A 16,032-nucleotide genomic window follows, 5' to 3' on the forward strand; every position below is an offset into this window, starting at 1 on the left:
ATGTGCAGCTTTAATACAACAAGGACATTTCCAGACACACAGACAAACATAGAAGGAGAGGAAAGAGAAAAAGGTACATTTCAAAAGAAAGAACACAAAAACAAACCAAAAGTGTTCACTACAAACAGTCAACTTGTAACTGTGTTGAACAGGTGTATCTATACAATTCATACAAGACTTCTGTTCAGCTCTTTGGCCGTAAACTCAAACTCACTGTTGATCATTTTTTTTTTAAGCATTAGCATTTTTTGTTTTTTGAGGTCTTGTTATTCAATGAGCTGCTGATAGAGATGTGATGGTGGTAACATTTCGTATTTTTATCTCTTTACCTCATCTCTAATGTCTCTGTCATTTCTCCAACAGATGTTCAACAGGAGAAAGAGCTGAGGATGGTTCTAGTTGGGAGAACTGGAGCTGGGAAGAGTGCAGCAGGAAACACCATCTTAGGAGAAAAAGCTTTTAAATCCACAATGAACGTTACTTCAGTAACATCAGAGTGTCAGAAGGAAACAGGAGAGTTTGAAGGTCAGATCCTGGCTGTGGTTGATACTCCAGGTCTGTTTGACACCAGATTAAATCAGGCTGAAGTGAAGAGAGAGATTGGTAGATGCATCTCATACTCTGCTCCTGGTCCTCATGTGTTCCTGGTGGTGATTCAACCAAACAGATTCACTAAAGAAGAACAGAAAACAGTGAAAATCATTCGTCAGATCTTTGGAGAAGAAGCAGCTCGTTACATGATGGTCTTGTTCACTCATGGAGACGATCTGGAGGAAGATGGAGTCTCCATGGATGATCTGATTAAAGGAAACAAAGCTCTCAGTGACTTCATCAGTCAGTGTGGAGGAAGATTTCATGTGTTCAACAACAGAGGTAAAGATCCATCTCAGGTCAGAGATCTGCTGAAGAAGATCAACCACATGGTTCAGGTCAATGGAGGAAGATATTACACCAATGAGATGTTCAGAGAAGCCAATAAAGCCATACTGGAAGAAATCAAACAACTTCTGACAATAAATGTGTTGATGAAGATTGAAGAGGCAAGAAAACAAGCTGAAAGAAACAACAGCTTCATTCGGGCCATCTTAAAAGCTAACGCTGTAATTGCTGGAGCACTTGCTGGAGGACTTGTTGGAGTCGCGGGAGGTCCAGTGGGAGTTACAGTGGGAGCTATAGCGGGAGGTGCAGCTGCAGCTGCAGCAATGGCAGTGAAGCCGAAGCCATGTGTGATTCAGTGATATCACATCATCATATCTTGGTCTAATGGTCCATGAGATTTCAGTTCCTTCAGAGATGAGGAGCTTCATGATCTGAATAATCGTTATTTCTTATTGATTGTGTGATTTTCAACCAATCAGCTTCTCCTGTGACCTCTGGAGTCATTAACGACAGAAACTAATGTTGTAGATAAAGTTAGTAGTTATTTTCCTGTTGTGTCCTAATATCTAAAGCATCAATCACTCTGTGCATCATAACCACTGCTGTAGTACTCAGACATTAAAGCTGCTTTCAAACCTCTGACTGGTTCTTGATTACAACATGGTGATGCTTCGGTGACGCTTTTGGATTTCTGACTGCATCACCATCATGCTCAAATGACGTTCAAAGTTCACCCTCCCAGGTAATACTGCTTAATAATAAAGCTTCTTCGTACCCACTTTAAGGTCAACTCACTTTACTTTTAACTTTATTAAGTGACTAATTTAAACGCGCCTCCTTCCTTCTTTCAACTCTATGTTCAGATAGTGACTGTTCTCAGTGTAAAAGTTCATACAGATTTATTAGTCACAGGAATATGTAACTGCAGGTTTCTTCCTCCATGTTCACACCTTGACTTTATTGGTGTCAGTGATTTGGAGGATTTTGATCTATGAATATAACACACAGAGCAAAAGAAAACAAAGCTGGAGTAGTTAGATTTATGTTATATCGCCTTTAACCTGACAAAGGGATCACAGTCCTAAACTTCTGACTGTTATGTCCCTGAAACTAATGTTTAATTAACCAGCTGTGATTATTGCTCCCTTTTGCTTTAACAATGAAGAATTTCTTGCTCTTCACCTCCCAAACACTAGCACAGTTAACCCACTGTTACTTCCTGAGGTGTTAACCAGGGGATGAAGGGAGGAAAACACAAGAAAACAGTTCCCAGGATAGGAAAACGACACAGAGACCAGGTATGTGTTCTGTGATTAGGTGTGAGACGTGTCTCCGTGAACCATGAGAGTGAATTCAGAGAGTCTACTAGCGTCCTAAAGGCTGTTGCTACGCTACACTGGCTCTGCTGGATCCAGCCTTGGAGAAAAGTGACATATCTGATCTAGTAAGTGTTCAAATGTTCTTTATGCAACTCAGTATGATGTGATGACCACACTTACTGCACAAAATCAAACCTCGGTATGATGGTGAACAGTCTTTCCACAGTTTTTCCCATTTCATGTATTTCAAAAACAAGCTATTGTCAAATTGTTTCACCTCTTGTATGGATGTAGTGTAGGTGGCATAAATACGTATAACACCAACAATATCATGTTATTACAGATACTGAGGGAGAAGCTGAGGTGCAGTTAGAGGTGAGTGAGAGGAATGTACCAGGTGACAATGAAGCAGAGGTCAGCAGACAGTCAGGAACCAGTCAGTCCAGGAATCAGTCAGTCAGGAACCAGTCTGCCAGGAACCAGTCAGTCCAGGAACCAGTCTGCCAGGAACCAGTCAGTCACGGGCCAGTCAGTCCAGGGCAGGCGTTCAAGCAGCCACTTTAACAGGGACAGGAACCAGACAGCCAGGAACCAGTCAGCCAGAAACCAGTCAGCCAGGAACCAGTCTGCCAGGAACCAGTCTGCCAGGAACCAGTCATCCAGGAACCAGTCAGCCAGGGGCCAGTGTGGAGGACCTGTGAGGGGATTAAAAAAGGAAAGAAATATGAGGATAAAGCAGAGAGGGTTCTAGCACGACACAAAATAATCATCTGGCACTTAGGAGGAGAAACAACAACCTTCAACAAAAGTTTACTTCAGTTTTCGATCAGGACCAGATTCATGCACTCAGCCAAAAGAACAAAGGCTGATTCGGTGGAGCAATTAGATTTACAGCAGGGACAACAGGATACAGAACCTTATTATAAGTTATTATTATTGTAGTAGTAGTTATAGCAGCAGCAGAAGTAAAACAGCATTTAAGTGATAGTAGCACTAATAGCAGTAGCATCTTAGCATTAGCAGTAGTGGTGATATTTTGGTAATGTTTTAAAACTATCAAAACAACTTTACATAATGTCTCCTGACAACAAAACGTTAACGGACATTAGCAATGTCAGACCAAGTTGTGTGCTGTGGTTGTACAGTGTTGTGATGTTGACAGACAGCATCAGATGTGGCGTCCAGCTAAATCCTAAGTCCTGCATGTGAATCAGCTGAGCAGCTGGTACGTTGCACCTTCAACGAGAAACAATGAAATAAAAAACAAGTCTGCTGATGTGTCATTTCACATGGTGTGAATAAACTGTGTGTGTGTGTGTGTGTGTGTGTGTGTGTGTGTGTGTGTGTGTGTCTGTGTGTGTCTGTGTGTGTGTGTCTGTGTGTGTGTGTGTGTGTGTGTGTGTGTGTCTGCACTGTTGGGTTTAAAGGGGTTAATAAGACCTTCAGCCTGTGAATAACACTTGGAAGAACCAAGTAGAATGTTATTTCTGTTAACTCACCATATTAGTCGTTGTTTTTCGCTTTGCTACAGCTGCTCACAGACCAGGACACATTACACCCTGATATCTCACATGCTGGAGACCAGATGAAGCTAATCAGCTACACACAGAAACTCACTGACACATGAGAGGCAGGACTCCTCCCCATTGTCTTAGGGGCGGAGTCTAGGTAGAATAAGATCACTGTACGTCCCTGAAGTGGAGCTTTTGGTTCTTTTTACCCCTAAGGTGAACTGACCGAAGCCTCAGCGCTGAAATCAACATCTATTCTCTGTTAACCAAATAATTATCCAAAATGTGAGAAATTGTCGCATGATTTGTGCGTAGGTGAACTACCCTTTCTGAAAAGATCCTCCTTCAACAGCACCAAAAAACACAATCTGAACTAGGAAACTTAGAAAAGGAGAAGCAGGAATAGATGCTGTTAGCATCTTTTCCTATTTCCTAGGCCCCTGATTTTTGGGGGGTCGGACGCCAGTTTCTGGATTTTAACGCACTCCATGTGTCAGTGAGAAATCCATGCAAGTCTTTGTACATGTACCTCTCGCCCGATGCCAGCTGGGATAGACTCCAGCAACCACCACAACCCTAGTGAGGATTAAGTGATACGGAAAATGAGATGAGATATTTGAAGCTGTTCTCATCTGTGTCGTTGACTTGTTCAGTTTGGAGACGAGTAGAGAACAGATGATTTTACAGTGAGTCAGCAGAGAGGAGGTCATGTGATTTCATAGAAACATTCTCTGACTGGTCTGAAGTTGATGCTGCAGTGTCTGAAAACACAAACACACACTCACACACATACAGTGTATGTAAGGACGTACAGGAGCATTTGGACATGGACGTCCCGACTAAAAACAGCTTCTTTCCATTTGCTGTCAGGCTGTTGAATACACATCTTTTATTATATAATGTTAACTGAAATGTTAATTATTGAGTGTTTTTGCTGCATCATAAATAAAAAAGCAACACACAGTACTTTACATTAAACCCCAGCCAGATTAAAAAATGTAGTTGTAATGGAAGTCTATGGGCATTTTTGACCATGAAGGAGTCCAGACTCTGACACTACATAAAAAATAATGATGCAATCAAATCAGTTTTATAATTAATCTTTGACACATCCAAAACTCTAATTAACACCAAAGTCCCGTCATCCTACTGTTTATTTCACAGCTGCTGTTTGAGTGTGTGTGTCTGGTGAGTGATTTCAGGTGTGTTAGATAGATAGAGCCCATCAGCAGCTGCTCAGCTGAAACTCATCCTGCAATCACCACCAGCCTACTTCTACTCAGCCCTGCATCACCTCGCTGCCGGATCGTAGCCACTGCTCGACTTTAGCTCCCAGACTTAGGATAAGAGACACATTTTTGACCCTGTTTCTCTGTTTCAGCTCCTTCCTGCCCGGGCGATTCCCCAGTTGCCCCCTCCACACCCAGGATCCTCAGCTTGTCTTCCTTTTGGAACAAGAAAGTATCATTCCACTCAATGAATCTTAAGTTCGTCTTTAAGGCCTTCTCTGTTAGGGTCCCCTTGTACCTGTAGATGTCCTCCTTATAAGTCCGCCGTGCCCGTTCAATGTGCTGTGCATGAGCACCAGCCCCAGGGTGGACAAAATACCTCTGGGGATTTACCTGGTAGTGTATGTAGCCGTCAGGCGACAACCGGCTGTAGGACCGGCAGCAATCACTAATGATTTCACTTCCAGGTCTAACAGATTTTGTAATGATTGGGAGTAATCTCCTCCTGGATCGATTTTTGACTGGTTTTAAAACCTACGGGACCTGACCTGACTTCCATCATCCCAAAGACCCATGAGCGACGTCGCCAGGTCTTTCCAAAACGTCCAAGTCCATACTAAAAATAAACGAAATGTCATGCTTATAGGCAGTCCAACTTAAATACAACATTTGAGAATATTAAAGTCGCAATCACTTTGGAGCTTTATAGATTTTAGATGTTTTTGAGTGGACTTTTAAAACCTATTGTTCTTGTTTTAACAGCTACTTTATACTACACCGTACAACACAAGACAGAAATTGACATTTTATGAACAAAGTACAAGTTTACCTTTCTTTTGTGTCTGAACTTGCTCTCATCTATCGCTACGAAAGCTGCACAGCAAATTTCACACAGAAGTGGAGTCACCCTAGTCAGTGATTTGCTGCTCCCACATATTCCATCCTCTAGCATATCCACATGTCTGCTCCTCAAACCCTGTGACAAGTTGACCCAAAAAAGAGGACAACTCCGTATTAGCAACAAGGATGGGAGGGGTAACTATACTAAGCATAAGAGATAAATGTTTTAAATGTAGTGTTACATCATGTGTACAAAGCCATTTGAACTGAAGTGAGAGGGAGAGAGAGAGCAACCAACCTGTGCATAATTTTCATCCATGATGATAATGACATGTGAGACCGGGAGAATATTGAACCATCTCTGACGGATCTTGTGATACTCCTGCTCCTGTGAATTGATTTTCTGCAGCTCCTGTAACATAACATACGTGACCACAGTTGAAACAAGCCCAAGGCTTTTTGTGCTAAAGGACATTAACATTAATTGTTATTAACTGTATTTGCTGTACTGTTCTCACAAAAAAAGTATTTCAATCATTCATTCAACATAGCAAGTAGGCTTATGCATTGCAAAGATAGTTAGAAGGAGTAACACCTACATTATGATAGTACATGACATTGTCAATATGGTCATTTCTAGGGGGAATTACATGCAACTTGCCATTGACTTCAATGTATGATAATAATAATGATAATAATGTTTGGCAATGATGCTCATCACTGACCACCGATAGCCGTCCTCGGTCGTGTTTGTTCTTTTCAATTTCATTTTGTTGTTACAAACAGGGCATCTTTTCTTCTTTGCCAATAGCTTCTCCTCCTGGAACCATCCTATCAACTGTTTACCTCCTCTCTCTCTCTCTCTCTCTCTATCTATATCTATATATATATAGTTCCTGACTAGTTTAGCAAAGACTACAGACGGACAGAAAGTGGAGGAGAGGCCCGATGGTTGATGGTTGATGGTTGAAGATGAGAAAGACAGACTCCACTCTCACATAATATTCTCAGTACATGTCCGGTGTTGTGTGTTCACGTTTAACACCAACACGTTTAATTTAGCTGTGTTAGTGTTTAAACTCATTTGGATGCTATATTAGCTAGCTCAAGGACCCCACTTTGAGAACTAGCCTGCCATGATAGAACAAATTTATTTATGTATATTATTGTATTCTAGAGATACATTAAGCCTATGACTTCTCAGAGAGACTTTTTTTTATCATAGCTGAGAATTTTCTATTCATACAAAAGAGACATTAAATACACACATGCGTTGTGAACTTGTAGACTGGCTATTTTCTTAAAAGTGGATTTTTTTAAAAAAAATTTTTTATTCAGTCTTTGTTGTACATACAGTGGTCTTGCATGGCGCCAGGCTGTCAGGAACTCTTTTCTTAATTTTAGTTCACATACCTGGGATATTCAGGGACCTACAAAGCTTAGAAGTGTAAATGAAATAGAACAGCTTATGACTGAACACAAAGTTGGGAGTGAACACAGTGAAATAATAAGATAAGCTTAACATATTAAGTATTTAATACATCTTGTTGCACTATTTTTAGTTGAAGAGATTCAACAGAATGCAACAACAAAGTTAAAGGGTGACTTTCAAAGATTAAAAGGGGAGAACCAGCTACTGAAAGAAGAAATCCGTCTCTTGGAAGAGGAGAACTGATTCCTGAAAGAGCAGCGTGACTTCTACCGAGAGAGGGTTCTCCACACAGAAGTCTCACAACTTCAAAAGGTATCTATACTCTTCCGCCCGTTGTGTTGTTTTTAAAATGACCTACGACAACTACAAGTAAATCTTTTGAGACAAAATCAAAAAATATTTATTTATACTGATTATGGTTTTATTATTATTTTTAAATACTGTACCCCATCACCCCCTCATCTGTTTTGCCTGCGTTTGTGATGCTGCTGTTCTTTTCACGTGAAAAATGAAAATAATTATGATGATAAAGAGAACTCATACTCAAACTCATAGATTTGCTCATTTCTAACATTTCTTTTTTTCTAAATTTAAGGGCAACGCACAATGAGGAATGGAGATTCCTCTGACTCCTCTGACTCTTATGAGGATCAGAAGAGGAAGAAGAAGAAGAAACACAAAAAACATGGGTCTTCAGACTCCTCTGATGATGAATGGAAGAGGAGCAAATCATTTGGAAAGAGAGGTAACCCATCATCTAGAAAATTATAGCCACAGAGGGTGCAGACTTGGGGGAGATGCCCCTCTTCAAAGAAAAACAGACTTCAGCGAACCATGCAAGATTATGCAAAGCATTTCTAGATGCCAACAAACCCCTGCAGGAAAAAATCGAAAAAATGAGGAAGGCCACAGAGCTGCTCCCTATCAAATATAAAATGCCAAAGTGAGGGATCAAGTTCTAAAATGCAGTAATTTCATGTCATTTAAAAGAAAAATACATTTATTTTAATGTATTACTGCACTGTCTTTTTGTTTTATCTGGTAGGGACTCAACCACATTTCTTGTATCCAAAAACCTTTTAGTGGTAGTTGGACCCTGGTTTCTTTTCTCCAAAAGTCTTTTATCTTTGCCCTTAGAGTTTGATATCGTTTATTAACCGTTGACTAGCCACTCCCTGCCATTTCCACTAGGATGTTGTCAGCCTTACTCCTTTTATTTAGGCATAGTAGTAGAAGGCATTGTCAGTTTGCACGTTGGATGAGTGAGGTTTTATTTTTATATATATATATTATTTCTACCTCTTCTGTGTTAGATTCCATACAAGATGCAACTGCACTTTGCACTTTTTTATAACATGTCGTACTTGTTTTGAATTATAAGTACACTTAAAAGCTATGCCACTGTTTTGCACTTCATGTATTGATTATTGAAGTTGCTCTCATCAAGTTTTGATTAAGAGGATTAAAATTGGTCTGTTTGACTGTTCACCTGTTTTTGCATATTTGTCACAGGTTGTGTGAAGGAGTGTAACAAAATGCATTGTATATTGTTGTATCTTTATGTAAAGGAAAGTTCAGGGTAATATCATAGAAACAAATCACGCTTCCTTTTACAGTACAGGTTCACCTTCCTTACAGGGTAACTACTCTGTAAAACTCTGATATCACCCCGATATTTACCTGATAATTATCAGGGAGATATGGGAGTTTTTGCCAGATACCATGTTCAAAACCACACACCCTGATGGGTGAGTGGATTATAATCTACAGTTAGCAGGAAAGTACATGGTTATATCATAGAAACAAAACCACCTCCCTTTCAGGGTAATTCACAGGATTTTACTTGATAATGTTTTGGAATGTATGTGGTACACATTTGTAATTATTGGGTAAATACCAGTTAATATCTGCATAAATACATGGAGGTTATTTGGTAAATTGTAACTACTGGGTAATTAGAAAGTAGTTACTTGTGAATAGTTGCAAGTTATCAAGTAAATACTGGGTAATTACCGGTAAATAACAGAGTCATTACTACCTTCACTGTCACTACACAGGTTGATTGGTAATAAATAGTCTATAATTCCTGGATAAATACCTGGTAGTTTTCAGTATATATCTAGTAAATACTAGGTAACTTGTTGGTATTTACCAGGTAAATAAGTGGTAGTTACCAGGTACATATGCAATCATTTTTGAGTAAATACCCGGTAAGTATCAGGTAAATATATAAGGTATTATCACCATAACCAAGTCACATATAGACACATTCACTGGGTTTATTGTCTACAATATGCAATTGCAGGATATCTACCAGGTAATTATTGGGTAAATACCTGGTAGATGTCAGGTAAATATCAGGTAAATTGTTGGTATTTACCAGATAAATATGTAATTTAAATACATCTTATTACCTGGTTTACCGAACTGTAAAAGGAAGGGTTACCAAATATTCTGATAGGTTTGATTATTTTGAATTTTACACAATGAAATTTTAGTCTCATCTTCTACTACTGCCTATCCTTACTAGGCTGGTGGGGGCTGCTGGAGCCTCTCTCTCCAGTCTATCACAGATTTAACACAGACAAACAACTATTCGTAGTCTCACCGAGGGTCGATGTAGAGTCACCAATCAGCCTAACCAGCATGTCTCTGGAGGGGGGAGGAAGCCAGAGTACCTGGAGAAAATCCACAGGAACACAGGGAGAATATGCAAACTCAAGACAAGCTGGACTCTAACCCAGACCTTCAGTGCAGAGGAATGTAAAAACAATTCTAAACAGCAGGAAATGGATGTCGTCAGCTGATAATTGCATGAGTGTCTTTGTCTGGTCAGCACGTTGGACTCAACAGTTTGATGTGACTGGCAGAGAGGAAGACAATAAACCACCAGACGTCTCCTTTGGTTTATCTAGTTCCTGCTCTACTGAGCAGAGATAGACAATAAACTGCTAAACTGCTGTGCCTTTTTCCTCTTTGGCACAACCACAGCTTCTGTATTTACCAGACACCTTCTACAGACTTCTGTTTCTTCTTGGGACTCCACTCTAGTTCTTGTTAATCAGTCTGCAGCAGAACGACTGTGAACGTGTCTCAGTTTGTCCAAGTAGCGTTAGCGTTAGCACCAGCTGATCCGGTAGTGACAGGCAGCAGAACCAACCCATAAAGATGGAAGACGCTAAACAGCACGTTGGTCCTCTCCATGGGACATTTGAGGACAAAGACACCAAGAGGGACCAGTGGAGACACATAAAGTATCATCACACTCTGCAGGAAGGAGTTTTCTTTCCAGCTTCAAACAGCACATGAACCAAGCCAAGCATACGTTAGTCGGGGATTCTGCTAGCACTTGGGCTAACGCGGCTAACAGCTGGAGACAAACCAAGACAAACCAAGACAAAGACAAGCTGCCAATGCTGCTGCTAATATGTGTCCACTCCTGCAGCCACTGTTCACTGGGAGACACTGTTCTCAATAAGAAGCGTCAGCTCTCCTCTGGTTGGACAATGTCCACAAGTTAGTTTGTCTCCGTAGCAACAGGGACACATTCATGTGGACACATGGTGGACAAAGAAAGACACAAAACGTCATCATCAGACCACATTTATCTGAATGATATTCTGATGCTGTAGATCCTGGTGCTGTGGATCAGTGAGTCCTGGCATACAGCTGGATGTCCTCCATGTAGAGGAGGGAGCTGATGGTTGCTACTCTCCTAGAGTGAGTTGAACCATTTACATTCTGAAAAAAGCCAATTGAGTCTAATAATGACATAAATGAAGAGCTAAGACTGTCACTGCCAACATCAACATGGATGTTAAAGTCACCTACTATATTGACTTTAACTGTTCTAAGCACTAAATCACAGAGAAACTCAGAGAATTCAGCTAAAAACTCAGAGCAAGGAGCAGGTGGGCGACACACCACAACAAAGAGAACTGGTTTTTGTGTTTTCCAGTCTGGATGAGTGAGACTAAGCCCACCCAGCAAAAACTATTTGAACAGACGTTGAAAAGACGTAACTCATGTGCGTCCAAACAACGTCTAAATTTGATCGAAAAGTGAAAGTCACTTTCAGGTTGTCGAAAAGATGTCTACAGAGATGTCCCTGAATTAGTCTTCATTATGATATTGTACATTCATATTTATTGTTTATGTGTGTAGCGGTGGCCGCATGGAGACATGGCTGAAAGACAAACAGAGTTGGTCACTAAAAGAAAATCCACTTCCATTATATGGAATTGGTTTGGATTTTCCTCAACTAATGAAGCGCAGGCAGATGTTCTGTGCAAAGTTTGCACAGAACAGGTTCGCAACACGAGGAACCTGCTCAATCATTTGAAGAGGAATCATCCCAAACAATATGCTGAGAGACAAACAGGGAGGGGCCCGAGGCAGCAGCTAGTCTAAGACCAAAACATTAACACAGGCGTTTAACAAAGACACTCCGTATGACAAGTCAAGCAAGCGATGGAAGGAGGTAACAGAAGCAGTTACCTTTTAACTTGCAAAAGATATGGTACCGTTCAAGACGGTAGAAAACGAGGGGTTCAAACGCTGCTTAAAGTAGTTGACCCGTGACCCGTTTGAGCTGCCCACACGAAAATACTTCTCCAACACTGCCATGCCACGTTTCTACTCTGAATGCCCAGAAAATATTGTCTGTTTTTCATTTTTCAATTTAAGATCGTGATAAAATCGAAATCATGATTTTATTTTTAAAAAATCGTGATATGATATTTTTGCCGTATCGCCCACCCCCAGATTAACGAAAAAATAAAAGTTTTTCAGTACCTAAATAATAAGAAATTAACATTTAACAACAAATGCAAACACATGGCAGTGGAGATGAGCTGGAGTTCTGCTGAACTTGGACCCTCATGAGGACTGATCTTCACTGACACCTGTCAGCAAAACCAACAGTTCATTCTAGGGCCTCGTCTCTCGCTGTATCCTACACAGACACACACATGTTCTTCATGAATACTACTTCATCTGGTATGATTTAACTAAAGCTATGGTCCACAAGGTCCATATATTCTTGAAGAGTGACACTGACTTTTCAGCCTGGACTCCTGCTCCTTAGATTTACAATGAATTAATGTGAACGATGTTTATGTGGCAAATTTCATTGTTATTTACGGGCTGTTTAAATACCTCTCAGATTAGCTGTGGAGGAACTGCTCTACAAAATACATCAATCATTGTACAAAATGTATATTGTGGACATAGAATTACATCCTCTACGTGAGCACAGATACAGTTCTATGTTATTTTAGACCAAACTTTTTCTCATGTGCAGGTGCTTACAGAGCATGTCTGGGATAATTCACTGGAGTCACCAAGTGAAATAGGAATTCCTTTGAGGACAACAGATTTTAAAGTGTAAATGAAGTCTGTAGGTGAAAGTTTGCCTGAGGAGTAGACCTTTGAAAAGCTCTTTTTTCGGCCGTCCCATTCATTTTCAATTGGAAATTTATTGCAGTTTTCAATTCATATTTCGGAAAGAAAACTAATAGCACACTGATCCCGATCAAGCTGCACATTTTGATATATAAAAATAAGAAGAACATATAAAATAATAATAAGAAACACGAGGGATAACCATAGGGCCTCTGGGCTTTGCAGGCAAAGCCCCGTAGCCCCAATAATAAAAAAAAGTAGGAAGAAGAAACACGGATGCCCTCTGGGCATCCACACTAATAATAACAAAGATTTGGATAACAAGAGAGTGGCTGCCCCTCCAGACCATCATTAATAATCAATAGGAAGAAGAAACACGCAGGATAACAATAGGGCTTCAGACGAAGCCCCGTAGCCCATAACTACGACTCTTTTCATCAGGAACTTTTTATTGAACCAGCTCTGATTAAATATAAAAGATCAAGTGCAGAATAATGAGGGTTTTTACAGGATTATATATTAAATACACTTTCAGTTCAGTGCAGTTCAGTCTTCAGGCCTCCACATCCACATGGTGCAGAATAAAACATGAAGAATAAAGCTGAGGACACACACCTGTCAATCAAACAGGCCACGCCCCTTAAATCAGCTGAGCTTTAATCTTGATCCGATTTAAAGAGATGAGTCCTAGAAACATTCATCATGACACCAGAACTGTTCAGTTAACATAGAGGTCTATGGGGCTGGTGGCCTCTAGTGGGTTCTAGAGGAACTGCACCTTATTTATTTATTTATTTATTGATTTATTGATTGATTGATTAAGCAAAGTTTGCTTCAGTGTGTGATCTGTGTTTTCCTGGCTACTTTCCATCCTGGAGAGAATCTGTATTTACAGTAAATGATTGTAACTGTGGAGACCAGGAGCCTGAAGACGACACCGTTCATCTTCATCATCAGGAACATCTCAAAACCAGGATTAGGGTCAATGAGTAAAAGAAAGAGCTGAGTCTCCAGGTGAGCTCTGATTGGTCGTCACACGTAGATGTCTTCCTCTGGTTCCACGGAAATGGTAGAGCTACAGGGAACTGGAGAACCAGAACACAAAGGATAGAGGGTTACAGGTAGAACCAGAACACAAAGGATAGAGGGTTACATGGACCTAGAGAACCAGAACACAAAGGATAGAGGGTTACATGGAGAACCAGAACACAAAGGATAGAGGGTTACAGGGAGAACCAGAACACAAAGGATAGAGGGTTACAGGAAACTAGAGAACCAGAACACAAAGGATAGAGGGTTACAGGGAACTGGAGAACCAGAACACAAAGGAAAGAGGGTTACAGGGAGAACCAGAACACAAAGGATAGAGGGTTACAGGGAACTGGAGAACCAGAACACAAAGGAAAGAGGGTTACAGGGAGAACCAGAACACAAAGACCGAGTTCCCTGAGTCGTCCAGAGGGAACACGCTGATGACAGGTCTTTAGCTAAGCTAAGCTAATAGCACACCTGGACGGTGTTTAACAGAGTGACGTCATAACTGCACGTCGTCACCTTGTGTTTGTTGTGTGTGAGTAGAACATAAATGTTCACTAGCTGTGTATTGTTTATGCTGCGTCCTCACACAGATTTATCACTACAGGCTGGTTAATACGTTGGTTTATATATGTGTTCTAAACATATAGTGTAGCTACAGCATCTATTACACCTCATCCAGTAGAAGCTGAAGTGAAATCCTTCATCATGTGACACGATGCCGCTCTTGTTCCTCCTTCTGCAGCCGAGACCAACCTGACCCTAACATGGAGGCAGTGGATGTAAACGGCCACCAGGGGGCAGCCTGCATGTTTTAACCAACATGAAGGGGAGTCTGGCTCCATCTTCATCTTCATCTTCATCAGAATGAAAGTTTTTACTTTTACTTTTTATTTAGCATCTATTAGCATCTGTTAGCATCTGTTGGTATCTACGAGTGTTTGTGTGAATGTGTGAGTGTTATTGTGTTTGTACCATATGCAGACTCCTCCTCTTTCTCCTTCTTGTCCTCTTTCTTGTCCTCCTCCTCGTCCTCCTCCTGGACTTTTGGCTTCTTTCCAGCATTCATCACCACATAGAGGTTCTCCTCCTTTGGACCTGCAGCAGTAGATCGTGATTCATTAACTCTGAAACAAACCAGGTGTTGGAGTCTAAACTGTGTCTGATTGGTTGGACCTGAGGTCATGGTCCTCTGAGTCCTCTGAGTCCTCTGAGTCCTCCTCCTCCACAGGACGAAGAGGACGACGAAGAAGATGGAGAGGAGCAGCAGTGGGAAGACGTAGGAGAAAGCAGAGCCAGGATCTGGTGATAGAGTCGGAAACACGTCTGTTACTGAACCTGGAGGAGAGAGGGTGGAGTCCTACTGTGTTATGTTATGTTATGTCATGTCATGTCATGTCATGTCATGTCATGTCATGTCATGTCATGCTATGCTATGCTATGCTATGCTATGCTATGCTATGCTATGCTATGCTATGTTATGTTATGTTATGTTATGTTATGTTATGTTATGTTATGTTACGTTACGTTACGTTACGTTACGTTACGTTATGTTGTGTTATGCTATGTTATGTCATGTATTGTATCTTTAATGTGGAGTGTCCCCACTGCAGGACAAATGTTTTCTAGTTGTGTCCCGTCCTCACCGTCCACCTGCAGCAGGAAGTATCTTCTCATTATCAGCTTCCCGTCTTTCCTAAAAGCCTCCATGGTGTAGTTTCCTGAGTCTTTTCTCTGAACTCGTCTCAGTCTCAATGATCCGTCCGCCATCAGCTCACAGTGGATCTCACACCTAATCATGTTGTTCTTCACCAGCAGCTGGGCGTGAGTCCACCGGACGTCCCCCGTCTCCTCCAGCATCAGGCTGGAATCCAGCAGGACGTCGTCTCCACTGAGGACTCTGACCACGTGTCTGGGGTCTGAGGCTGAGGTCAAAGGTCACACAGACACAACATGTGAAGGGGTCAGAGGTCGGCCAGATGCCCCCCCCCCAACCCTAAACAAGGAACCATGAAGAAGAACAAATGTCCTAATGTGTCTAATGTGATGATGTTGACAAGTGTCTGAATCAGCTCTGATGTTCTAATGTGACAAATACATGTTGACATTAGTTCACCACCTCAGGTCTCTAGGGTTTGAAGGGTTTAAAGGGTTTAAAGGGTTTAAAGGACCCCCCCCCCCGGACATAACTGGATTACTTTCTGCCTCTTAACACTACATTACCCATGAGCCTCTGCTGCTGGTAAAAGACTGACAGACATGAGAATGTTGGATCATTTTTACAGAGTATTTTTCAGTTTTTGCATCCAGTAAAAACATCCTGTTATTGGGGTTTTCTGAGAGGTGCATGCTGGGAGTCGTAGTTGACTGACCGTCACTCAACA

General features: G+C 41.2%; 2 protein-coding genes across 2 annotated transcripts in view; one reads left to right on the forward strand and one right to left on the reverse strand.

Annotated features, from left to right (window-relative positions):
- Positions 1-1,519, forward strand: LOC125021527 (GTPase IMAP family member 9-like). Its single transcript, XM_047607639.1, has one exon. The coding sequence runs from the start codon at positions 390-392 to the stop codon at positions 1,236-1,238; it is 849 nt and encodes a 282-aa protein (XP_047463595.1). The 5' UTR covers positions 1-389; the 3' UTR covers positions 1,239-1,519.
- Positions 1,520-13,044: 11,525 nt separating this feature from the next.
- The window catches only part of LOC125021537, a 5,708-nt gene continuing 2,720 nt past the window's right edge, over positions 13,045-16,032 (reverse strand). The window contains exons 2-6 of the mRNA XM_047607650.1: positions 16,021-16,032; positions 15,295-15,573; positions 14,825-14,950; positions 14,624-14,746; positions 13,045-13,698 (exon numbers count right to left, since the gene is read on the reverse strand). The exon at positions 16,021-16,032 is cut by the window's right edge and continues 66 nt beyond it. Of these exons, the coding sequence (XP_047463606.1) occupies positions 13,646-13,698; positions 14,624-14,746; positions 14,825-14,950; positions 15,295-15,573; positions 16,021-16,032 (593 nt within the window). The 3' untranslated portion in view covers positions 13,045-13,645. The remainder of the gene's footprint in view (positions 13,699-14,623; positions 14,747-14,824; positions 14,951-15,294; positions 15,574-16,020) is intronic.

The sequence above is a fragment of the Mugil cephalus genome, chromosome 15, assembly GCF_022458985.1.
Source record: "Mugil cephalus isolate CIBA_MC_2020 chromosome 15, CIBA_Mcephalus_1.1, whole genome shotgun sequence".
Lineage (NCBI taxonomy): Eukaryota > Metazoa > Chordata > Actinopteri > Mugiliformes > Mugilidae > Mugil > Mugil cephalus.